The sequence below is a fragment of the Notamacropus eugenii genome, chromosome 3 (genome assembly GCF_028372415.1).
Source record: "Notamacropus eugenii isolate mMacEug1 chromosome 3, mMacEug1.pri_v2, whole genome shotgun sequence".
Classification (NCBI taxonomy): domain Eukaryota; kingdom Metazoa; phylum Chordata; class Mammalia; order Diprotodontia; family Macropodidae; genus Notamacropus; species Notamacropus eugenii.
This window is the reverse complement of record NC_092874.1, coordinates 326,618,395-326,644,487: the sequence shown is the minus strand read 5'-3', so window position 1 is coordinate 326,644,487 and position 26,093 is coordinate 326,618,395. Positions and strand designations below refer to the sequence as shown.

The 26,093-nt window shown below is 36.9% G+C and overlaps 1 protein-coding gene across 1 annotated transcript in view; it reads left to right on the top strand.

Moving 5' to 3' along the window:
* The window catches only part of LRRC2 (leucine rich repeat containing 2), a 183,745-nt gene that overhangs the window by 84,187 nt on the left and 73,465 nt on the right, over positions 1-26,093 (top strand). The window contains exon 4 of the mRNA XM_072596867.1: positions 15,376-15,532. Within this exon, the coding sequence (XP_072452968.1) occupies positions 15,376-15,532 (157 nt within the window). The remainder of the gene's footprint in view (positions 1-15,375; positions 15,533-26,093) is intronic.

Genomic DNA, 26,093 nt, shown 5'->3' with positions numbered 1-26,093 from the left:
AAGACAAGTTCAAATCAGGTCTCATTTACTCCCATATGACTTTGGGCAAGCCACTTAACTTTTGCCTTACTTGCCTCATCTGTAAAATGGGAATAATGGCAAGTACCTCACAGGCTGTTGTGAATCTCAAACGAGATATTTGTAAAAACAGAACAAAAAAGTTTTAGTATAGTTTCTGGTATATGAATGCTTTTTCTTCTCATCTCCTCCACAAGACATCCTACCTCTAATGGAAAAGTTTCTTCCCCTTTCCTAGCACCTGAATGGACAAATTTTTGGTTGTGGTCATTTTTCCCTTTATACAGAACAGAATGTCATATTTCTAATCTAATCAAATGTAATTTGGTAGGCCTTATTGAATTATCTGTAGAATTTCTGTACCCATGGATCCTTAGCAACAGATATTGATGCATAAGCTGCAATGACTTTCATTACAGTCTTTTTAAAAATACTTATCATTAGTGAAATGTTTCTTCTTACCATTGCCCACAGGATGAAACCAACTCCTTTCTTTGCCTCGCTAAGGAGAACTTATAATTCACTTCTGGTGAAGTTGATAGTGAGAATGATAAGTTTGATTCAATTCATTTCCTCTTCTTTTAGGTATGTTTAGTCACTAGACAAGGGCCTTACATTTAGAATACCAACAGTTAAAGTTTAGAGATGCTCTAAAAACCTGTTTGATTCTTAGAACCCTCTTTTCTCCTTTTCTGCTGTTCTGGCAACATTGCTGGAGCACTGAGCGTCATTTTTAATTTTATTTCATAGGTTGCCATAGGCAAAAATAATCAGGAATTGACCAGTCTACTTTGATGACCTTTTTTTTGATTCATTTCAGAAAGTATTCAGACTGTTTCTTAGACAGTATTCGGGACCATGGTAGATCCTGTCAGAGCTTTTGCTCTGTTGGAATAACCCTTGAGAATGCAGGGCCATTTCAGGCCGTAATGATGAATCACAAAAAGGTTTGGTGGAAGATTATTATTACTATGATTATTGTGATTGTTAATATTGTTGAGGTTAAACTCTGCCAGCTTTTCTAGAATCACACCACATTTCATTTGGTATATAGATATTTTGGATATTCTGTAATGGCAAATAGCTGAATAGTTGTTTATTTCAAGTTGCGAAGTGTTGACTTTTTTTTCCCCAGCAGAAGCACTCAGTCAATCAACATTTAAATATTTATTAAATATTATTAGGTATATGACAGACCCTGTGCTAAGTCTGGGGATACAAAGAAAGTAAAATCACATTCCCTGCCCTCATCTAGGTTACATGACACCACTGTTGTGATCTAGTGTGCCTCTGAGGGTAGGGGTGCCCTTGAAAGTAATAGAGAAGTTTAGAAGAAAAAAGGGAGAAAGGCAATGGGTTCTTTTTTAACCTGTTGAATCTGAGAAGTTTTATGGGATATCTAGATCAAACTGTCCAACAGATGGCTGGGTACATGAGACTGGAGGTTATGACAGAAGTTAAGGCTGCATAGATAGGATAATTGGACCCACTGGAACGGATAAGATCATCAACCAATATAGTGCAGGGGTTCTTAATCTGTGCTCTGTTAACTTTAAAAGAAAATTTGATAATTATATTTCAGTATAATTAGTTCACAATCCTAAGAATTATATTTTATGCTTTTAAAAAGATTATTATTAAGGATCCATAGGTGTCTTTAAACTGCTCAATGAGTAATGACCCACCAAAAGGTTAGGAATCTACAAAACATCTACAATAGATGGAGAAAAGGAGCCAAAACAGACTTTTGAGGAAACACTCACGGTCAGAGGGCATGACTTAGAGAAAGGTACAGGAAAGGAGATTGAGAGAGAGCAAGACAGGTTAGAGGAGAACTAGGAGAGAAATGTATCAAAAAAACCCTCAGCCTATGAAGGAGAGTATTCAGGAGGTGACTGACAAGTGTCAATGACTGAAGAGGCCATTTCATCCGTCACTGAGTGAAAACTGGTAACTTTGGAGTAAATCATTTCAGTTGACTGACTAGATGCCAGACAATGCATATGATTCAAAATCTAGGGAGAGAAGAGGAAGTGAAAGCATTGACTGTGGAGGACTTTTTCAAGGAGTTTATTCAGAAGAAGAAGAAATATAGGATGATAACTAGTGGGGATAGTAGGATCAAGTGAGAGGTTTGTAAAAATGAGGGAGATATGAATGTGTTTGTAGGCATTAGGGAAGTTAATACGGAATGGGAAAATTCAGATTAGCAAAATAATGAGGATGAGAGTGGAATCTGTCAGACAACAGGGGATAGAATACTATCAAGGCAAATGTAGAGGTGTTTGTCTTGACAAGGAGAATAGTTACTTCTTCATGTGAAAGATGTAGGAGGAAATAGTAGGGAATTTATCTGAGCGATGTGAGACTTCTTGTACCTTGATACTAAAAATTGCCACACACTGTTTTTGTTGTTCATTATTACCATCTCATTGGGGTGTTCAGGAGACTAGCACCTCTGGTGTGAGGACTTATGGAACTCTTTTAAGGGCTGTGCATCCACCTTTAGTGTCTACCTGATGCACCCAATTCTCATCTGTTGCTTCAAGAAGCTATAGCATGTATAGCAGCCACTTTCTGGTAAAATTAGTTCAGTAGATGAGCTAAACTAGGTTGAGGGCAACTGATAGACCTCGTACTCGCTAGTGAGTTAGGGGATGTCTACCCTCAAACATGTGAGGACTTCTATAGCAGCAAGCACCCTGACACACATCCAGGATGATCTTCTGGTACAGGTTCTTAGATCCACTTTTCTAAAAAGAAAGCGACTTTTGAGGGGTCAAAAATATTCTTTCATCACATATACCAATAGAGAAAATACAAGCAGAGAAATAAAGACCAGCAGACAGGGCTTCTAACTGTCTGACCATAAGCAATGCATACATCACAAATCAATCGACAGATCTAACTGTCTGACCATCACATACATACATAGTTACAGGAGACAGAATTGTCAACATCTGGGTTTTCAAATGGGGGGGGCGTGGAAGGGGGAGTGGACCTTGACAGCTACTCAGAGTCTCATCTGGCACACAAACCTTCCAAAGAGTATGCCCCAAAGCAAAACCTCACCTCAGAGTATATATACACTTTTCAGAGCCAGAGGGCATGACCCTTTTGACCCAGTGCATCATTAGCAATTTTTTTTCTTTTTCTTTTTTTTCTTATTAATTAATTTATTTAAATTTTCAACATTCATTTCCACAAAATTTTGAGTTCCAAATTTTCTCCCCATTTCTTCACTCCCCTCACCTCAAAATACTGAGTATTCTAATTATTCCTATCACCAATCTGCCCTCCCTTGCAACATCCCTCCCTTCCCTTATCCCCACCTTCTCTTTTGTCCTGTAGGGCAAGACAAATTTCTGTACCCCATTACCTGTATTTCTCATTTCCTAGTTGTATGCAAGAACAATACTCAACAGTTGTTCCTAAAACTTTGAGTTCCATCTTCTCTTCCTCCCTCCCTCCCCACCTATCCCGACTGAGAAGGCAAGCAATTCAATATGGGTTATATCTGGGTAGTTTTGCAAATAACTTCCATAATAGTCATGTTATGTAAGACTAACTATATTTCCCTCCATCCTATCCTGCCCCCTATTTCTTCTATTTTCTCTTTTAACCTTGTCCTTCCCCAAGAGTGTTGACTTCTAATTGCTCCCACTGCCTTCCCACTGCCCTCCCTTTCATTGTCCCCTTCACCCTGCTTATTCCCTTCTCCCCCACTTTCTTATATTGTAAGATAGGTTTTCATACCAAAATGAGTGTGCATTTTATTCCTTCCTTGAGTTGAATGTGATGAGAGTAAGCTTCATGTTTTCTCTCCCACCTCCCACCTTTTTCCCTCCCCTGAAAAGTTTTTTACTTGCCTCTTTTATGAGATAATTTGCCCCATTCCATTTCTCTCTTTCTCCTCCCAACATATTCCTCTCTCACCTCTTAATTTCATTTTTTTTAGATATGATCCCATCCTATTCAACTCACTCTATGCTCTCTGTCTCTGTCTCTGTCTCTCTGTCTCTCTGTCTCTCTCTGTGTATGTGTGTGTAATCCCACCAACTGAAAAAAAGTTTCAAGAGTTACAAATATTATCTTTCCATGTAGGAATGCAAATAGTTCAACTTAAATAAGTCCCTTACTATTTCTCTTTCCTGTTTACTTTTTCATGGTTCTCTTGATTCTTGTGTTTGAAAGGCAAATTTTCTTTTCAGCTCTGGTCTTTTTATCAAGAATGCTTGAAAATCCTCCATTTCATTGAAAGACCATTTTTTCCCCTGAAGTATTATACCCAGTTTTGCTGGGTAGGTGATTCTTGGTTTTAGTTCTATTTCCTTTGACTTCTGAAATATCACATTCCACGCCCTTTGATCCCTTAATGTAGAAGCTGCTAGATCTTGTGTTATCCTGATTGTATTTCCACAATACTCAAATTGTTTCTTTCTAGCTGCTTGCAATATTTTCTCCTTGACCTGGGAACTTTGAAATTTGACTACAATGTTCCTAGGAGTTGCTCTTGATGGATTTTTTCAATATTTATTTTGCCCCTTGGTTCTAGAATATCAGGGCAGTTTTCCTTGATAATTTCATGAAAGGTGATGTCTAGGCTCTTTTTATGATCATGGATTTCAGATAGTCCCATAATTTTTAAATCATCTCTCCTAGATCTATTTTCCAGGTCAGTTGTTTTTCCAATGAGATATTTCACAGTATCTTCCTTTTTTTCATTCTTTTGGTTTTGTTTTGCGATTTCTTGGTTTCTCATAAAGTCATTACTCTCCATCTGTTCTATTCTAATTTTGAAAGAACCTCCTTTTCCATTTGGATAATTCTGCTTTTTTAAAGCATTCCTCTACTCATCAGCTTTTTGAACCTCTTTTGCCAATTGAGTTTGTCTATTTTTCAAGGTGTTATTTTCTTCAGCATTTTTTTGGGTCTCCTTTAGCAAGCTGTTGACTTGCTTTTCATGACTTCCTTGCATCTCTCTCATTTCTCTTCCCAATTTTTCCTCTACCTCTCTTATTTGATTTTCAGAATCCTTTTTGAGTTCTTTCATGGCCTGAGACCACTGAATATTTATTTTGGATGTTTGAGATATAGAAGACTTTTATGTTTTTTCCTGATGGTAAGCATTGTTCTTCCTCATCTGAAAGGATGGGAGAAGATATTTGTTCACCAAGAAAGTAACCATCTATAGTCTTATTTTTCCACCATTTTTTGGGCATTTTCCCAACCAGTTACTTGACTTTTGGGTCCTTTGTCAAGAGTATGGTATACTCTGGGGGTCTGTAAGATCTCAGTTCCTCCAAGGTGGTATAATCAGGTGTGTACACTGGTCTGGGAGCAAGTAGAAATTTTTGTGTCCAGAATCTGAGTAATAGAGTTTCCTCTTCACAACCTCTTCACCTCCAGTTCTGCCAAGACAGCACTGGGGGCTGAGATTCAGATAAGCTGCAGGGGCAGGGCCACCATTCAGTGTGAGATAAAGATGAGCTTCTCACATCCCCCAGGAGTATTAGATGGGGGCAGGGCCTAGGGCTGAGGTAACAGTCAGCTGTTCAGTGCCCCCAGGGATTTTATGATCCAACAATGGATGCAATCTGCTATAGGGACTGCTGTGGAAGCTGCTGCCACCCAGCAGATGCTGCCTGAGGCCAGAGCTATGGGAAGGCCCTTCTCCCTTCTTGGCCAGCTGAAAAAACCCTGTCACTGACCTTAAGTGACTGTGGGTTGAGGGATCTGTGAACCACTGCTACCGTGACTGGGGATTTCACCCCCAAGGCCTGGTCTCATCCTCCTCCCAGAGCTTCACGGCCAAGGCTGGGCTGGGCTCTGCTCTGCATCTGGTGCGACAGACATTTCCTGTCAGCCTTTCAGGTTACCTTGGGCTGGAACTCTCCACTCTGTCATTCTGTGGCTTCTGCTGCCCTAGAATTTGTTGAGAATCTTTCTTTATAGATATTTTATGGGCTGTGGGGGAAGAGCTAGTGTATGTGTGTCTTTCTACTCCACCATCTTGGCTCCACCCCCATCATTAGCAATTAACAAAAGTTGTGGGCCTTCCTACAAAACAAGCCTCCCCTAATCAAGCTTCCTTTAATGGACTACACCTGAGGCCTATTAATGAGCTGGGGGAAGATCTTTGCACTATAACTTCTCTGGACAAAATGAATAGAAGAGAACTATTTGTTCCAATGGCCATAAAGTGAGCTGAAACAAGTACTGTGGAGCACTTAGAGCTTGGTCAGATATTAAAGACACCACAGCTATCCACTTCATCCTGGGCTACCACCATCTTGTCTTTTGTCCTGTCATTGGACTTCTATGACTGAGGAAGAGAGAGTGAGTCTGACAACTTTGGACAACTCTAGCTCACATAAATCCAATTCACTTGTAAATCAAGATATTACCTGGTCATGTCTTTGGTAGGCTTTTAAGACAAAGGACAAAAACAACATTACCATCTAATAATGAATGACTTATGATGATGGTGTCTGTCTAGTTCAGTTTCCTTTATCAGGATTCCAGTCATATGGATAAACTTAATTCATTATATAATCACTTATATACATTCATTATTTAAATAAAGGCACACACATATGTTTTATATATAAAACTTTCTCCAGAGTAACTAGTTCTCTTTATTAATTGAAAAAAGAAAGAGTGGGCAAAAGAGTCACATTTTTTGGAGAGAGGTGAGGGAGGAAGTAAATAAAGCCAAGAGGAAGCATGTCAAGGAGATTTGTCACATGTACAACTACCATACATTTTTTTCCTTTTGGTCTACCATTACATTGTTCATGTATGTACATTTAATATTCAACTATTTTTGTGGACCTTTATCAGCTTTTCTGGTTACTCAATGTTGCTGATTGGCTGTTGTATTCTTTACCTCTTTAAGAGATGGCAAAATAGCTTGAAAGGTTGCTCACTCTGGAGTTAAAGGACTGGGTTCAAATCTTCCTTTCTGTATATATGTGACTTTGGAAAAGTAATTACATTTCTCTGGGCTTCAGTCTCCTCTTTAAAAAAGTGAGGGAATGGATCAGGTGAGCTCTGAAGTCTAGTCTGAAATTTTTATTTTTTATTCATCCCACTTATCCCTCCTTCCCCAAGAATATAAGCCTCTTGAGGGCAGGGATTATGTTGTACTTCTCTTTGTATAGTACTTTATATTTAATGGGCACTTTTAAAATGTTTAACACTAAAAATGTTAATTCCATAGAATTAGATTGATCAAACTAATTAAGAGTTTCCCAAAGAAAGTTAACAACTGGATTTATTCAAAAGGAAGCTGTCTTATTTACTACTGCAGTAAAAAATGGATTTTTCAAATGTCAGTCACTGCTTTCAAATTGTACTTTGAGAGTGGAAAATAATGCACATTAGTACATCTAATAATCAAAGGCAACGGCATACTCTGGAGGAAAGCAAATAAGGCTGGGTATGGTAGAGGGGAATGTCAGGATTATTGGGGATCTTAGAAATGTGTTCTTAACAACAGCATGAATAAGAAAGGCCTTTCAAAGACATGTTGTCATGTTCAGATGGATGACATCTATGAAACAAAGAAACCACCAGCTCCATAATACTAAAAGTTTAATCTTTGATCTTATTATCAGGTCAGCATCTCATCTCTCTTCCTTTCTTCTCTCCTCCATTTTTTAAACTGAAATGTCATTCTTAAATGGTTTTCTTTTCCTTGAGACAAGGTTTTACAGCATTTCTTATTGTACTTGGAGTCAAGACTTGACTCGAACACAATAGCCATAGGTATCACAGGCAGGCAAATCCTACAAGCTCTCTGAGCTCTAGATTCCTCATCAGTGAAGTGGACTTAGTAATGCCTTTAGTATCTTCCTCATATTTTCGTGTCTGTCAAAAGACATGATGTACATAAAATCATATTCATTTACATTTATAAGTATATGCATACATACACAGAAACATTATACTATGCCTGAGAATCCCTCTAAATATCTGCTAGTATCCAGGTATCTTGAATAAATGGATGACAGAAATAACTATTTATGGGTAAGCTATTGATTTTTCTATCTTGTCAATCATGATTCAAGGATATTGCAATAAACATGATAAAGCACAAATGGAATAAATGGAATAAAGACAAGCAAAAATAAAAGCAGGAAGGGGGCAAGAAAAGGACAACTTTGAACAGCAAAGAATTTTTTTTTGGGTGCAGAAAACTGTGAAGCCCATAAAAAAATTCTATGGGAAGTTGGAAAGATTTCTCATTACCAGCCTTGAGGCAATCCAAGCATTTTATTTTTTTAAGCTGTCATAAACTGACAAAGATATGAGATGGATTACATTGTAATGTACACCTAGTGGGAAAATGAAGCAGAGAATGAAATGGTCCATATCAGAAGGGGAAAAAAGCCCTGCAGAGTTATACGTGGGCTAAATGTCTGCAGGATTTCAGTAAAGCTTTAGATTTGGTATTGTGGAATTAGTGCTAACTTTACAGTAGTTTTTCTTCTAGCACTGTATTATCTTTCAACATTCTATCATTTGCATTAGCTAACTCGTTCATTCAGCAAATATTAAATAATTAAATTGGGACACTTGAGGTCCAGAGTGATTAGAGCTATGGCTTTGGAGTCAGGAAGTTGAAGAGTTGTTAGAGTTGTCTGACTGTATCTCCATTTGGGGTCTTCTTGACAAAAATACTGGAGTGGTTTTCTATTTTCTTCTCTAGTTCATTTTACAGATGAGGAAATTGAGCAAACAGGATTAAGTGACTTGCCCAGGGTAACACAGATGGTATGTGTCTGAGGCTAGATTTGAACTCAGGGAGACGAGTCTTCCTGAGCTCCAGGCTTAGATCTCTATCCATTGTGCTACCTAGTTGCCCTAGGAGTCGGGAAAACCTGAATTCATATGTAGCCTTAGATACTTACTAGACGTTTGACCCTGTACAAATCAGTCAATCTCTGCCTCATTTTTCTCATATATATATATATACACACACACACACACACATATATATATACATATGTATGTACATATATGTATATATAAAGGGCATATGAGCAAAAAATGAAATAGTAATTGTAAAATGTTTAGCATAAGTGTCTGGCACATAGTAAGTACTATGTAAATGTTAGCTATTATTATTAAATATTATATGCTAAACATTGTGCTACGTACCAGGAATTCAAAGATGGAAAAGAATCAGTTGTTACCTCCAAGAAGCTTACATTTTCTTTAGGGAGGTGGTGCACAGAAAAGTTAATATAAATGCTACATCTGTCCAAAACTTGCATATTGGTTTGGATCCCCTGGTGGAGTGATTATGCCAAGGTCAAAGTACTTAATTAGTTTGTACTCTTAAAACTATAACTCTCAAAATTTTAATAGCATATTCAAAACCTTTACTCCAGTTATTCAGAGAATATAATTACCTTCAAGAAATACCATTTAGTGAAATAACATAGCATGAACCAGAGTAACAAAACATCCCCCCTACAAACCTGTGGTACAATTTCCCTAACTGCTCACAGCTTTCATTGAGAAGAATACACATATTGAAAGGTAAATGTGGCAAAGGCAGGTCACACCTCCAGCACTGCAGGGCTCTAACTCTCTTCCTCATCTTTTGGGAGTCCTCTCCTCCCAGACACTGAATCTCTTTTTGGCAGACTGCTCAGTTTTGCTCCCTGGGATCTTTTTCCAGAGTTCAGTTTGTCTCCACAGCTGGACTTCTTTGATGAGTGCCCTATGTCCTACTGGGCAAAATGTTCTGTGTAAGATGTCTTTGGTGATGAAGAGGGAGAAGATTCTGCAGGAAACTATTCTTCCGTAGCTGGTTTTCCCTTCAATTACAGGGGCTGAGTATCTCTCACATTATAGTACATCTCCTGTCTTGATTGATTTCCCGAAGAGTATTTCTCACCTGTAGATCTGGCTGCCTTTGTAAATGGCACCAGGGGTGTGGCTGACCTTTCACACGTTCATCACAAACCACTCTATAATTCCATCAAATTGAGGGAAGAATTTTTTCATATCACCTAAAATAGCAACAATATAGAAACACTTCTTCATCCTTCCTTTATGAGCACTGAATGGGTCCTCTTCAGTTTTTCACCCTTTACAACCTACAAATAAGCCACTCAGGATGGGAGTTATTCAAGATCTCGCACACTGTATAAGAGGGAAAGGGTTCATTCAAAATTTAAAGCTATTATATCCTATGACAAGGGGCAAACACAAATACCTTAACACCTCATTCTTGACGTTACCTGACAATTGCATTCTTTAATTTCATCAAGTGGATTGGTGACATTCCATTGGTTAGAGGACTCCTGAGAAACCCTTTTCCCTCTATACAAAACATAAAGTTATTTGGAGGCAAGGGTACCAACGAGGAGGAGAAGGATCAGAAAAGACTTTTCGTAGGAGATGACACTTGAATTAAATTTTTGCTAGGAGAGCTAGATAGTCAAAATAAAAGATAGTGACCCTGACCTTGTTACTTACTCAACAATAATAAAATAAATGCCCAAGAAAATTAATGTTGAAGTTTATAGATTAAAATTATTGATCCAAAATTTTCCTGTGCACAAACTATTTCTTGGAGTTTGCATTAACTCTTTCAAACCATGAGAGTTGTTCCTGGAGGTGATATAAAGCCTTCATAATTAATTAAGGGAGTGACAGGTCATACTTACACTTTAGGAAGAATACTTTAGAAGGCAAGTGCAGAATGTAGAGGTTTTGATTCAGAGAAAATAATTAGAAATCTCTTTCAGTAGCCTAGGCAGGAATAGATGAGGGACTGAGGTAGGATCATGATAATAGGAGTAGAGAAATGATATCAGATGAAAAAGATATTATGGAGGTAGAAAATATAAGATTTGGCAACTGCATAGATATATGGGATGAGTGAGAGAGTAAAATCATGGCTACAAACTTGGGTGATTAGAAAGATGGTGGTGACTTTAATAGAAATAGAGAAGTTGGAAAGAGGAATGTGTTGGGAAGGGTAAAAGATAGAATTTAAGGAAATTCAAATCAAACTGAAATCAGCTAAAAGAAGCTCATTGTTAAATTTTCCAGGTGAACATTTACACTTCAGAAATTGATAAATACTACAAATCAGTGATTAGTGTGTTTTGTTGACTTCTAGATTGAAGAGGGTTATTTTCAAAGTGTTATTGATGCATATTTTATTTAAAAGTATATCACATATTTTTTCCTTTTTGGAGAGTCAATTGATAGGCATTTACCAGTATAGATAGTTTGAATATGTTGAGTTTGAGATGCCACTGGGACTTCCAATGTGAAATGTGTAAAAAACAGTTGGAAAAATATGATTAAAGCTCAAGAAAGAGAGACTTGGGCCAGAAATATAGCTGTATGTATAAAGATAATAATTAAGCTCCAATGAATTGATTTGTTGATCATATTAACGTGTGTGTGTGTGTGCATGTTGAAAGAGAGGAAGGGAGAGAGGGATGGAAAGAGGGAGAGAGAGACAGACACACACAGAAAGAGTCAGAGAGAGAGACAGAGACAGAGAGATTGAGACATAGAGATGGAGCAAGAGAGAAAAAACAGAAAGATGGAGGAAAAGAGAAAGACATAGACAGAATAAAAGAAGGCATAGTGCAGTCTTATAATCCACTAACAGGGAGGATGTATGCAAAGGAAAATGAACCAACAGAGGACAAGGAGAAGCAGATAGGTAGGAGGAGAAACAAGAACAATGAGAATGACAAAAAACTCTGAGAAGAGAGAATATCCAGGAGGAGGATATGATCAAAAGTGTTAAATGCTTCAGAGACTTTGAGAAAGATTGAGGACTGAGAAAAACCCATTGTATTTGCCATCTAAGAGATCATTTGTAACTTTTGAAAAAGCAGTTTCAGTTTAGGGGTAAAGTCAGAAGCCAGATTACAAATGGAAGAGGGAGAATAGAGAAAGTTGAGGCAAGGACAGAAGAGAAAGAATAGGTTTAAATGGGAGAGATGAAAAGATAGGAGGACACAGTCAGATGGAAGACTACCAGTTTTGGAACATTGAATGGAATGAGAGGAAGTAGGGACTCTGAGTATAGACAACTTTTTTCCAAGGAATTTGGCTGAAAGGACAGGTAGCTTCATATAGGTTCTTGTGAGTCTCTTTTTTCTGGATGGATATGTTTCTAGACTAAAAAGAGTTTCTAGACAAAGAAAGAGAGTGAAAGTTGATGAGAAGAAATGATCTGGGAGGAAAATCTGGTGAATGAAATGGTAGCAGGTACAATCAAAGGTACATTTAGAGTCTTGAAGAGAAAGGAACTGGAGTAATGCAGACAGTAAGAAATGATGCAAATAATGATTTAAAGAGATTTAAAGATAAGGAGATGAGGGTAAGATGTAGAATAATGGGCTCTGTTTTTTAACTAAAATGAGGTTCTTGACTAACAAGGAAAAGGAAGTGGATGGTATGAGAGAAGTAAGGAGAGAAGAGAAGGTTTGAAATATACTATAGGAAGTGGGGAAATCAATTAGAGAAGGGAAAAAGGATGATCTTTTCTTAATTTTCCCTTTTATTATTATGAACTTGAGAAAGATCAGCAAAGATGAAAAATTTCCAATACAGGGAAGAATAGAGGGAGGGGGACTGAATATGAAATATGACCTTCATTTCATAGTTTTTAGTTAGATAAATTTCAAATTTAACATGGTAGTTCCAACATTGTCCTGCTTGATTGTGTGTGTGTTTGTCCTTCATTGCCGAAGAAGACCATGCCAACAGGAAAATGATGACATGACTTGCACTTGACTTTGTTTTGAGTGAGGGAGGGCTGTGCAGATCACCAGCCTCACTTCTCCTCCAGAGCCATCTGAATCCAGTGACCAAAATTCTGTCCTTTTTTATTGCTTTTATTTTTAATAATCTAGTGACACTCAAATTTCCTTCCTTTTTAAAAATATCATTATCTCAATCTTAACTTTCTTCTCCCCCAAATAAAAACTCTGCCTTATAAAAATAAATATAGTCATGTAAGATAATTGTATACTTTAATTGTGTCTGAAAATTCATGTCTGATTTCACACTTTGCTAAGAAATGGAATACATTGTCAATTTTCTATGCTTGTGATTGAGCTTTGCATTGATCATAGTTCTTAAATATTTCATTTTTCTTCTCATTGTTGTTATTCGATAACTTTCAGATATGTCTGACTTCACGACTTCATTGGGGTTTTCTTGGCAGAGATGCTGGAGCAGTTTGCCATTTTCTTCTCTAACTCACTTTACAGATGACAAAACTGAGGCAAACAGGGTTAGGGGACTTGTCCAGGATCACACAGGTAATATCTAAGGACAAATTTGAATTCACAAAGATAAATCTTCCTGACTCCTGGCCAGGCACTTTATCCACTGTACCACCTAAATGTTTTCCTTTTCAGTGTTAGAGAACTCCACTGGCTCTGCTTACTTCACTCTGCAAAAGTTAATAAAAGTCCTTTTAGATTTTCATCATTTCTTGTTGCAGAAAGATAGTCAGGTACATTCATATATCATAGTTTGTCCAACCATTCCCCAGTTGATGGGCACTTACTTTGTTTCTAGTTCTTTATTACCACAAAAATGATGTTATTGTTCCTGACTCCTTTCCCTCCAAAGGGGTTGTATGGTGAGGTGAGGGCTCAGTTGAGATAAAATGCCATGAATTTATAGTGGATTCAGTTTGGTTTTGTGATTTCTTCTGTTTAGCAGCACATGAGTAGGAACAGAGGGAGAAGATATTTGGAATAATCCAAGGTTGGACTATGATAAGGTGTCAGTTTAGAGAAGAACAGGACTTAGGGTGAGCACAGGATCCAAAAGCATAGAGCACTTAAGAGTTGAACTGGTTAACTATGAAGTTCAGATTCCGAAGTGTGAAAAATGAGGTTAGAGCGGGAAAAGATTGGGAGAGAGCTGAGGGGAATAGAGATTGCAGGTTCTTTTGAGAAAACACTTTAGGTTTAAGGAGGATAAAATTTAGGGAGAGAATGATTGGAGATAATGGACAAAAGCACTTTAAAATTTTTGCCCATTGAAGTGTAACATTTTGTAAGTGATGATGGGAGCAAGTAACTGAGGTTGAGTGGAGTGGTTAGAATGTTTCAGGAAGCATGACATGATGTCCCCAGTAAGAGAACAGGTATTAAAGTAAAGGAAAAGACTACAAAATTCCTTAAGGAAGCAGGGAAAATGCCCTGGGGTGCCAATAGAAAATTGCTACTAAGACCTTGAGCGGGTAGTAAATCTCAATGAAATGAAATATGGAAGATGTGGAATGATGGCAGGAAAGAGATATTCTGGAAATAGTATTGGGAAGCAACAAATATAATAGCATCCCTCTAGGATCAGTATGTTGGGAGCATGATACAAAGGGCAGTTGGTGGTAGAAAAGTGGCTAGGGCTGCAGTTCCATCTGAGCAGAGTGACATCTCTATGTGTGTGAGTAAATGGAAGAACTCTTTCAGTTTATGAAGTTTAATTATGGAACAGAATTCTAGAGAGCACAATAGAAGAGGCTGAAGTGAGATATGAAATGGGTAATGTTTTGAATCAGGATAAAAGAATGGCAAGTAGAGGTTGAGGAAAGTTCTGGATTATAGTTATGCCCTTGGTGAATCACCAACACAGAGAGTAGGAGAAGAGGAGGTGGTATTAGTCACTTTGGTTGATTCTCAGGTGCAAACATAAGAGACTTTCTTTGGTCTCGGTGGTCTCCACAATGAAATGACTTATTCTAGGTTACTCAGGTAACCTAACCATCTTCTAGGATTAGAACACATATTCCTTGACTCTCTAGTGTTCTGTCTTTTATAAGTACCTCATAAAGACAATCTCTTTCTGTTGTTTGGAGCTATTTTCACATAGACCTATGGGGACATTCATCAAGTGTATAACATTGAGAAAAACGCAGCAAAATTATAGAAAACTCATTGGTAACTTATGAATATAATTAAGGAAAAAGGTGTAAAAATCAATAAAAGTATTAAACTGCTATAATGTAAGTTAAGGATTTTATTGTATCTCACTCTCCTTCTCCCTCCCCTCAAAAATTCTTTCTTAATTTCACTCAACAGGTGATTAAAAAAAAACTATTATCTCTGTAATGCATTTTTAAAAGTGGACAAATCTTTGAAACTAAAGTAAATGACCTCTATAATCCTCTCATGCTTTATTTGATAAATAGCTATGCAGATGAAAGTTTAATAGCTAACTCTTTTGGCAACATACGGTTATATTTGACTATTGTATATATTGCCATGTGTATGTATATAAGTATGTAACATTGCCAGTGAGCACCGTTACACATTTGATAGTTCTGATTCATACAATTTTGTTCCATTTTAGGAACTTCCAGATTCTCTCCGGGAACAGACCCATCTGAAAGAATGGTACATAGAAAATACCCTGATTCAGACTATTCCTACTTACATTCAGCTCTTTCAGGAGATGAGAATTCTGGATTTGCCAAAAAACCAAATCACACACCTTCCTGCTGAAATTGGTATGTGCTTGAGCTACTGCAATTTGACCTCTCTTTAGGGGTGAGCAGACGTTTATACCATTATATTATATTTGGGTGGAGACTCTGCAATCTCTTCCTTTAGATTACTATTTTCAGAAAGTGGGTAGACTATTTTTATAGATTTATATATATCATCCAATTACGTCATTATCCTTTATTCAATTCTCTTTAGTTTATAAGAAATGGATACATATCTGTGATTCAGAGATTTGATGGCCAGACTGATCCTTTCATTAAATATATTCTTTCTCTATGTTATAAACAGATTTCTGTAGTTGGAATCAGATAGATCCGGAAAACAAATCTTGTCCCTAATATTTACTAGCAATGTGACAATGGGCAAGTTGTTTAACCTCTCTGAGTTTCTGTTAACTCATCTGTAAAATAGGGTTAATCATACTAGTAGCATGTAGCTCACTGGCTTGTTGTGCAGCCCAAATAAAATAATGCATATAGTCAATAGTTAAAAAACATTTACTAAGCACCTACTATGTGCTAGGCACTGTGCTAAGCACTAGAGATGCAAATTTTAAAAAGAAAACCCCCATCTTTGAGGAGCTTATAACCTAACGGAGAAAGGCAGAGAGAAGGTTCCCGTAATGGGGCATGATAGAAGAGTCAAAGAAGTCCAAAATGAGTGTTACTAGAGAATTCAAAAGTACCAAATGAATGAAACAGGGCGGGAAATGAGATGTCTGAATCACAAATTATGTTGTACATTTTAAAGTAATATGAAATGCCAGCTATTATCATTAATTATATACAGTTTTTCATAATACAAAGTTTGTTTCTTCAGAACAATCTTGTGAGGTAGATTATATAAGCATAAGTATTTTTTTTTTAATTTACAAGTTGGAAAACAGGCTAAGCTAAGTTTTTCCTCATGCAAGTTTGTGCAGTTTATAAATAAAAGAACTGGGAATAGATCCTGGGTCTCCCAAATCCAATGCGATTGCTGTTTCAATTATAATAATTATTATATATAACATATTTATCATAATTCGATTATAATAAAGTTATAGTAGGATAACAACATTACCTATGATAATCATAGTAATAATACCCATTATAAGATTTAAGTTGTAACTAACAAATGATGTCCGAGTGTACCTATTTAATTTATCAAGACATAGTTTATCAGACTGAATTCTTTGTGAGACCAGAGTTGTGTTGATCATGTTCTCATTATCTCTACTGACCATGGACTCTCCTATACTTATAGTCTTATGCTTAGATCTCTTGCAGTCTAGGGTGTAGGGTGCAACCAAGGAAGTGCCAGAACCTTAGTCACTCTGCTGTGATTTTTATGGACTACAATTTTTAACCGAAACATAGAGAGGGAAAAGTCTTATCACAGGAGAGTTTGGTCGACATAGGGTTTAGGGGACAGACCGTTTGTTTAGGGTTTTGATTTTGCTTGAAGAACTACCATTCTGCTTGTTAAATGTGTACAAACATCCCCAGAAAATAACTTTCTTATTTTCCCAAGCATTGATTTATTTTTTTTCCAGTAAAAGGGACTTTGACTTTCATATCAAGGGGATTTCTTGATGGGTACAAAGAACCCCATGGACTCAGTCTTAATATTAGGGATGATTTGATTGGCTTAAACTTTTGTGAACAAAAATTATCCTTTGGCCTAATTGTAAAAGAGCACAAACACATCATTGTGTGTGATGTAAATTCCTGAATTTCAATCTAAAGAGTTCCTAGACTAAAGATTAAGTACATGATCCTGGAGCTGGAGAGGGAAAGGACTGAGTCATGATGCAAAGGAGCAAAACCTGGACTTTTCCCTCTGATCCTAACATGAGTTATTTGGATTGTACTTGTCCACTGCAGAGGGGATTGCCTTTATAGATTCCTTTCTGGGATGTGGGAATAAATACAAAGACTTAGTGTAGTATTATTTTTTAATTAAAATATTTTATGTTTAGTTTAATTTACTATTAATTAAATTAAATTTAAATATTTATTTAATTAGACAGAATCTTCTCCCTCACTTTCCCACCCCATGTCTCCTCCTAATTGACAAAAGGAAATCAAAACCCATTATTAATATACATAGACCATCAAAATAAATTTTCAAAATCATTTTTCTCATTTTTCCTTCTGAGTCTTTCATTTTATTTTCATGAGGTAAGCAACATATTTTATCATTAATCATTTAAAATCATGGTTGGTCATTGCTGATAAGAGATCAGCACAACAGTATTTATTGTAATGTGTAAAATCACATTTATATACAATAACATGTTTATCTATTTCCCAATTTATGGCTATACCCTAAGATTCCCATTCTTTCTTAGCATAGTTGTATATGATTGGGAGTTATAAAGGTATGTGGGTGGAAGGTCAAAAAGAGAAGAGAAATATAGAGACCTATTGTAGACTGTGTTTGCTTTTTAAGTATAGAAGCACTAAACATCTGAAGCTTTACATGTGTTGATGAATTATTTGGCCATGGTCAAAAAACAGATAAATTAAATTTAATTCAATTCAATATTTCTTTTTTCCCTTTTACTGCTATTTTCTTTTTTTAAATAGCATTTTCCCCTAGTTTCATTTCAAGGAAATTTTTAGCATTAATTTTTAGAAGATTTTGAGTTCCAAATTTTTATCGCCCTCTCTCCTCCCTTCTTCTGAAAATGGTAGGCAGTTTGATATAGCTTATATATTTACAGTCATGTAAAATTATTTCCATATTAGTCACCGTTTGACAAAAAAGACAATGTGCTAGTTTCATTCTATGTAGATGAGAAAAACTCCTTGCTCTCAAGAAACTTATATTTTACTTAAAATCAACATACATTCCCTACCATTTCTATAGTGTTAATGGCAGAAAATAGTGAGTTAGACAGTGCTAAAAACTACTTAGTACTTAAAATGTTTACAAAGATTAATTTGTCAATTCTTATAATATTATTTTTTCCCATAATGGCCAATGAATTCATACATTGTTGGAGAAATCACATATACATTGCTAATTCTCCCTTTAACAGGAAATGGAAGACAAAGAAAATAATGCTAAATTTAAGGATGTCTCCTTCAAAAGGCAGGAAAAAAGATTTGGTTTCATCATGAGAATTAGCAAAAATGTAATTTCATGATGCACTTGGCCATCTCATCTTGAGATGCTTGTAATGAGACTGGGTAAAGAGGCTACTATGAAGATAATTGGAGTTATACAGTGTGTCATAGTGGATCGAGTGTTGGTTTTGGAGTCACAAAGGCTTGTATTCAAATGCTGCCCCAGACACTAACAAACTGTGTGCCTGTGAACAAGTTGCTTCACCATCCTCTCAGCCTTAATTGTAAAATTGGGATAATAATAAATAAGGATAATAATAGTTCCAAAATCACAGGCTATTTATGAAGTTCAAATGGGATGATATATACAAAGCACTGTACAAACCACAAAGCCCTAAATAAATGATATATTAAAATAATTGTACCTCATGCATTGTACACAGCTGGTGTAGATAATGAAGGAAAGAAATTAGATGGAGATGCTAAGAGCCTGCAAACTAAGCCAATGCATTCATGAGTAGCTGATGACTTCATTGAGAAAAGTGGGCATGATAAAGATGGCGAAAACTACATTGGAAAATATCATATGGGATGAAGAAATAAAAATGTTAAAACCTACTGAGAAGTTTCATGTCTATAAATAAGGAATACTTTCTCCTGTTACAGAATTTGTATATTTTGTATATAACAAGTTTTGAGCAACATCCACTATAGCAAAATGATCCACTTTTTGTTAGAGAAGAAATCACTGGTTATTGAAATCAGGGTCACTCAGAAAACCTTAATGTATTGCCATCAAAGTGAGAAATGAGGAGATGTCTGAGCTGAACTCTCTCCTTAAGTGGATATTTGGAGTTCATAGCCCCACCCTGTAATAAGAGATGTGGAGAGTTGCTGCTGTTTGTCCTTCATTCTCTAACAGAAGCATGACATCAGGGAAGTGATGCCATGACATGTAAGTAAAATGGATTTAAGTGAGAGAGGGTTGTGCAAAGTCACCAGCCTCACTCACTCCTCCATCTGGGTCCAGTGCACAGATATGGATCAGGACAACTGGATATGGTCCAGACCGCAGTGGGGGACCTTGGCCTTTTCAAGTTAAGATCTTTAATACATGCAGAAAACATTGATGAAGTGGCTTCACTAGTATGCATAAAATCTGACAGAATGATGAGATTATCCCAAACAAGAAAATTTTGTATGGCAAACAGACAGATATAGCTGCTATACACTGAAGAGGCTAGCAATACTTAGCACATGTATTATATGACATATACCATAATAGGCAATCCCATGGAAGGCATACATATATTGCATAGACAAATGGTATCATTATCTTGCTACATGTATGTCTACTTCCCTGATTTCTCCTATTGTGTTATAAGTTAGTCTTGTTACTAGTTGTTTGGTTCCAATTCCTTGAGGCTAGATCACTAGGTATAGATTAAAACTTTTTGCATTGACATCAGAACTGGTTAATAAGTAGATTGTAATTTTCATCAGAGCTACAGTCCTCAATTCCTAAATCTCAATTTATTGAGGAACCAAACTCACTTTTAGAATTTTTAATTGTTATAATTTGTCACTGTTTTCTAGGGGTCTTTAGAGCTAAGGTTCTGGTTAGAGATTTACTTCCTTGAAATTTAGTTTCCCAGTCTCCTCCCAAGTAGGATATCATTCAGTTCTTGGAAAGATTTTTATATTTCTTTTCCTTTTAAAATTTATTTTCAGTTTTCAACATTCATTTCCACAAAACTATTAGTTTAGAATTTTCTTTATCTCCCTGCTTCCCTCACCCCAGGACAGCATGTATTCTGATTACTCTTTCTTCCAATCTGCCCTCCTTTCTATAATCCCCCTCCACTCCTTATTCCCTTCCCTTCTATTTTACTGTAGGGAAAGATAGATTTCTATACCTCATTGCCTATATATTTTATTTTCTAGTTGCAGGTAAAAACAAATTTTAACACTCATTTTTAAAGCTTTGGATTACACATTCTCTCCCTCTCCCCCTCCACATTCACCCTTATTGAGAAGGCAAGCAATTTGATATAGGTTATACATGTGTAGTCATGCTAAACACTTCCTAACAGTCATGTTGTGAAAGACTAATTATATTTCCCTCTACCTGCCCCACCCTCCATTTATTCTATATTCTCCATTGACCCACACCTCTACTACAGTGTTTGCTTCCAATTACCCCTTCCCCTAATCTTCTCTCCCTTCTATTATGCCCACTTTCTTATCCCCTTCACCTCTATTTTCCTGTAGGGTAAGATAAACTTCTCTACCCGACTGAGTGTGGATGTTATTCTCTCCTGAAGCCAAATCTGAAGAAAGGAAGGCTCACTTATTCCCTCTCATCTTTCCCTTCTTTCCCTGCATTATAAAAGCTCTTTTTTGCCTCTTTTATGTGAGATGATTTGTATATACACATACATATATTCTCTCCAACTGTCCTAATACTGAGAAAGGTCTCATGAGTTACAAATATAATCTTCCATGTAGGAAAGGGACTTCAATAAGTCCCTTATGTTTTCTCTTTCCTATTTATGCTTCCATGCTTCTCTTGATTCTTATATTTGGAAGTCAAAATTTCTATTCAGCTCTGGCCTTTTCAACAAAATGCTTGGAAGTCCTCTATTTCATTGAAGTTCCTTTTTTTCCACTTAAGTATGATACTCAGTTTTGCTGAGTAAGTGATTCTTAGTTTTAATCCTATCTCCTTTGACCTCTGGAATATCATATTCTAAGCCCACTGATCCCTTAATGTAGAAGCTGCTAAATCTTGTGTTATCCTGATTGTGTTTCCACAATACTTGAGTTGCTTCTTTCTGGCTGCTTGCAATATTTTCTCCTTGACTTGGGAACTCTGAAATTTGGCTACAATATTCCTAGGAGTTTTCCTTTTGGATTCTCTTTCATGGGGTGATCTGTGGATTCTTTCCATTTCTATTTTACCCTCTGGTTCCAGAGTATTTGGACAGGTTTCCTTGATAATTTCTTGAAAGATGAGGTCTAGGCTCTTTTTTTCATTATGGCTTTCAGGTAGTTCTATAATTTTAAAATTATCTCTCCTGGATCTATTTTCCAGGTCACTTGTTTTTCCAATGAGACACTTCACACTGTCTTCAATTTTTTCATTATTTTGGTTTTGTTTTATAATTTCTTGATTTTTCATAAAGTCATTAGCTTCTATTTGCTCCATTCTAATTTTTAAGGAATTATTTTCTTCAATGAGCTTTTGGACCTCTTTTTTCATTTGGCCCATTCTGCTTCTTAAGGCATTCTTCTCCTCATTGGCCTTTTGAACCTCTTTTGCCATTTGAGTTAGTCTATTTTTAAAAGTATTATTTTCTTCAGCATTTTGGGGGAATTCCTTTAGCATGATTTTCTTGTATCACTCTCATTCCTCTTTCCAACTTTTCCTCTACTTCTCTTACTTGATTTTCAACATCCTTTTTGAGTTCTTCCATGGCCTGAGACTTTGGATGCAGGAGTTTTGGTTTTGTTATCTTCTTTTTGGTTGTATGTTTTGATCTTCCTCATCACCAATGATGTAAGAAAATACCTCCTCACCAGGAAAGTAAGGATCTATAGTCTGTTTGTTTTTCCCCCTTTTGCTCATTTCTCAGTCAGTTACTTGACTTTTGAGCTCTTTGTTAAGTGCAGGGTTCCAGAAGCAGCCTCTGCTTCAGCAATAGCTGCTGCCACCCTGGGGCTGGGGCTGGGATCAGACCACCCTCCCCTCTCAGCCAAGTGACAGACCCTTCCCATTGACCTTTGACACTATCTTTGGTATTTGTGGGTTGATAAGTCTGGATACCTCAGCAGCCACCAGCGATTCAGTCCCCTAAGGCCTGCTCCAGCTCTGTCCATGCTGGTGTGGCCCATGCTGAACTGTGCTCTGCTCCCAACCTCATGTGACAGATGCTTCCTGTCAATCTTCCAGATTGTCTTGGGTTGCTTCAGTCTGTCCTTTTTGTGGCTCCTGCTGTTCTAGCATTTGTTTAGAATAATTTTATAGGTTTTTTGAGGGGTCTGAGGGAAGAGTCTTATGAGGTCTCTGCTTCTATGCAGCCATCTTAAGATTTTGTGTTTCCTGATGGTGTTTCTTTACTTGGCTCAATACCATTGTCTGAGGTATTATTTGGCTCTGACAGACATTTTACAGTTGGTGGCTACTCTTTTCTCCTTCAGGTTTGCTAGATAATTGACCATTCTCTCTTTCCTTCTGTTTTTCAAGGAGTCTGAAGTCTACAGTTAATAGATAGTTTGAATCAATGGTCTTCATAGGTTTTCACCACTTTCTGGGACCATTTTATAAACTGTCAAGTCTCTTAACAACTTGATATAAAGTAAATTTCACTATATCTACTAATCCATGTGTAATCTTAACACCAAGTTTTCTCAGCAAAGCTCTGTTACTTTGAGGCAATTTTTGCCTGTGTTCCAGAGCCTTATAACCCAAAATTAATGGGTGACACAGCATTTTCTAGGGGCCTGAGAATGACATCTCTGGCCAGCCAATTCCCAACAGTAATATTGTAAAGTTAAGACTAGGCAGGAAATTAAAGAGGTGGATGCTAACAAATGTAGGCAAAGGTAGTAGAGTTGGTCTTGAGGACCAGGGTACCTATAAGAATCTTTTTAATTTGTGAAATTATTAATCTTTTCATTTGTTGCTATCAGCTACTCATTCCCTATCCTATATGCCCTGTCAGTTCTCCGTAGTAAAGTCCTTTTAAATCACTTAAGGGACAAACATGCTTTTGTCAGGTAACAGAAGAGAGTTGGCGTCAACAGAAGTACTTGTGGTCTTCCTGAAGAGGACATAAGTCAGTCAAATTTCTGGTGGACAAAACACTTGGTGTCTGGGGTATAGAGGTCCTATTGTACACCATGACTCCAAAAGAAGTAAGCCATGATTTCTCCCCACTCTGTTGACTGTTAGTGGGGGAAAGATTGTTGTTGGAGTGAGATGCTCAAGGCAGATGTAACTAACTGGGAGGGCTATGCAGGTGTAGTAAGTCACTTAGTGAATGAGAAATTCTTGACTTGGGGTCAAAGGATCCTAAGGGAAGGGATTACTACTATTAAATGTTTAACAATGCTCTCTGAAAAGCAGAACACTCAAGTTTCATGTGCATCATTAATGCTTCCTCCATCACTTTCTCACTTCCAGATAATCAACAGAATAACAAATTGTCTTGATTTGAAATGTTTGCTAATTTCAAGGTGTTAATACTCAGATGAAAAACAATTAACAATTGGCTTTCTCTAGTCAGTTTGAGCTGGCTCTAGCATACCTTTACGTTTAAGGAGTCTGTGGAAAGATTTCTGGGGGTCCATGAATTTATTAATTATTGTTGTTCAGTTGTGTCCAACTATTCATGACCTTGTGTGGAGTTTTCTTGGCAATGATACTATAGTGGTTTGGCATTTTATTCTCCAGCTCATTTTACAGATGAGGAAGTAAGGCAAACAGGGTTAAGTGACCTGCCCAGGATCTCATGACTAGTAAGTGTCTGAGGCCAGATTTGTACTCAGGAAGATGATCTTTGTTGACTCCAGGTCTGGTAGTGATAACCTATGCCATCTAACTCTATGTGTGTGTGTGTGTGTGTGTGTGTACACACACACACACACACACCACATATATATACATATTATATACACACATATACATATACTCACATATATATCACATACATGTTTATATATGCATAAGACATACGCATAGATAACTATCTTATAATCCTATATTTTTATTTTATTCACTTAAAAACATTATTCTGAAAAGCCTTCACCAGACTGCCAAGAAATCTAGAATACAAAAGAGCTTTAAAAAACCCTGTGTTAGGTTTGTATTGGAGAAAGAGAGCAATTGACAGACAGATAAATCTCTGAATGTACTGACAGACAGGAATTTACCTCTTTGGATTCCCTAGAATACTTTCCCTGGTCATTTTGGAAAGAAAATGAAAAGAACTATTTTTAGGGAACAAAGCTTCAAATGAAATTTCATTTTTACAAAGAATTCATTCTTCCACTGAACTCATGTACTCAGTGGTTTCCTCTCCTCCACCCTAATGACACAGAACAAAGCAAACAAATGAGCAGCCACAGCAGAGGGATACATTATTTTCCCTGCAATACTTCAGGCACATGTACTACAAGTAAGACATTCCTTAATGAGCTAACCCTTCTTGCTGTCCAAGCCAATGTTCAAATTGAGGTTTAAAAAACAAACTCCATTTCCTAAAGGCAATCAACCTGAAGGGAATGTTTACCAGATCATCTTATCTGTGTGTCTGTATACCCTCATATGTATACAGTATATTCCTCTTTAATAGCTTTGGATCAAGCAAAGATGACCACTGGAGCTGAACGCCCCTGGTTTCACAAAGCTACATTAATTTTCAGATAGTGGTAGAGATAATAGGGCCCCATTGTGCCTGCTGCTCAATGTGAGTCTGTTGCTTGTAAAAAGGCCTGAAGCCCAAAATGTATTACAGCTGGCAGTCTGTGCTGGAATGCCTTTAGACTGGTGGGGAAGTGGGTATGCGCTGTCCAAATTGAGAGATGGGTAGACAGAGCTGAATGTGGGGAACCTGACTTTGTTGTACTTGGTCCCCAGCTAAACACAGCCAAGCAGAACTATTAGTCCTTTCCATTTTAAAGTTTTAACACCAAATACTTTCCCTTCTCTTTCTTTCCAAAAGATATTTAGATTTGAGTACTTCTTGCTCTCGTTATCTGACTCTTCCCATTTTGCATAGAGAAGAATGCATTTCTATAACAATCCAGTTAGCAAAATTTAATAAAAAATAATTAGTGAAATAGGTTTTTTCCTAGCATTGAAAAATATCCCAGTTCTGTTATTCATTATTTCTGTGTCCTTAGACAATTCACTTAAACTCAGTTTCCTCATCAATCAAATGAGGGGACTGGGTGGACTCTGCCAGCTTCAGATCCTACAATCTTATGTGTGGCTTGCATCATTCATGCAAAAACAACTTTGATGGACAGGCAGGCAGTATCACTGATGGGCTTACTAGTCCAGGCTCTTCACCCTATAAAGTATGAGCAGAGGTTGATGAAATCCAAAGCCTGACCAAAATATTCACTGACATTTTCAAGATAATTATTTGTACTTTCCCAATTGTCTTAACTTTCTCTGTTTTTTTGCTTTTTTAATTTAAAAAATTTTAATTTTAGGAACAGGTGAGGAAATAGGGTAGTGATGGGGGTACAATTCACATTAGTTCCACTTTTGTCATCTTGTATATTGGTACTCTCCTCTAGGGGCATCCCCTTTGGTAAGGATCAACTATTCTTTGATAGTCCTCTTTGAAAACATATCTTCCCTGAGCCATAAATGCATTTGATTTGTGCTATTCTGACAGAATCAACATTACCCTGTGTCAGCCATATTAGTCTGGTAGAACTTTTACTTGAGATCATGGGTTTAAGTCAAGGAATAAGTCTACACACATGTACCATTTGA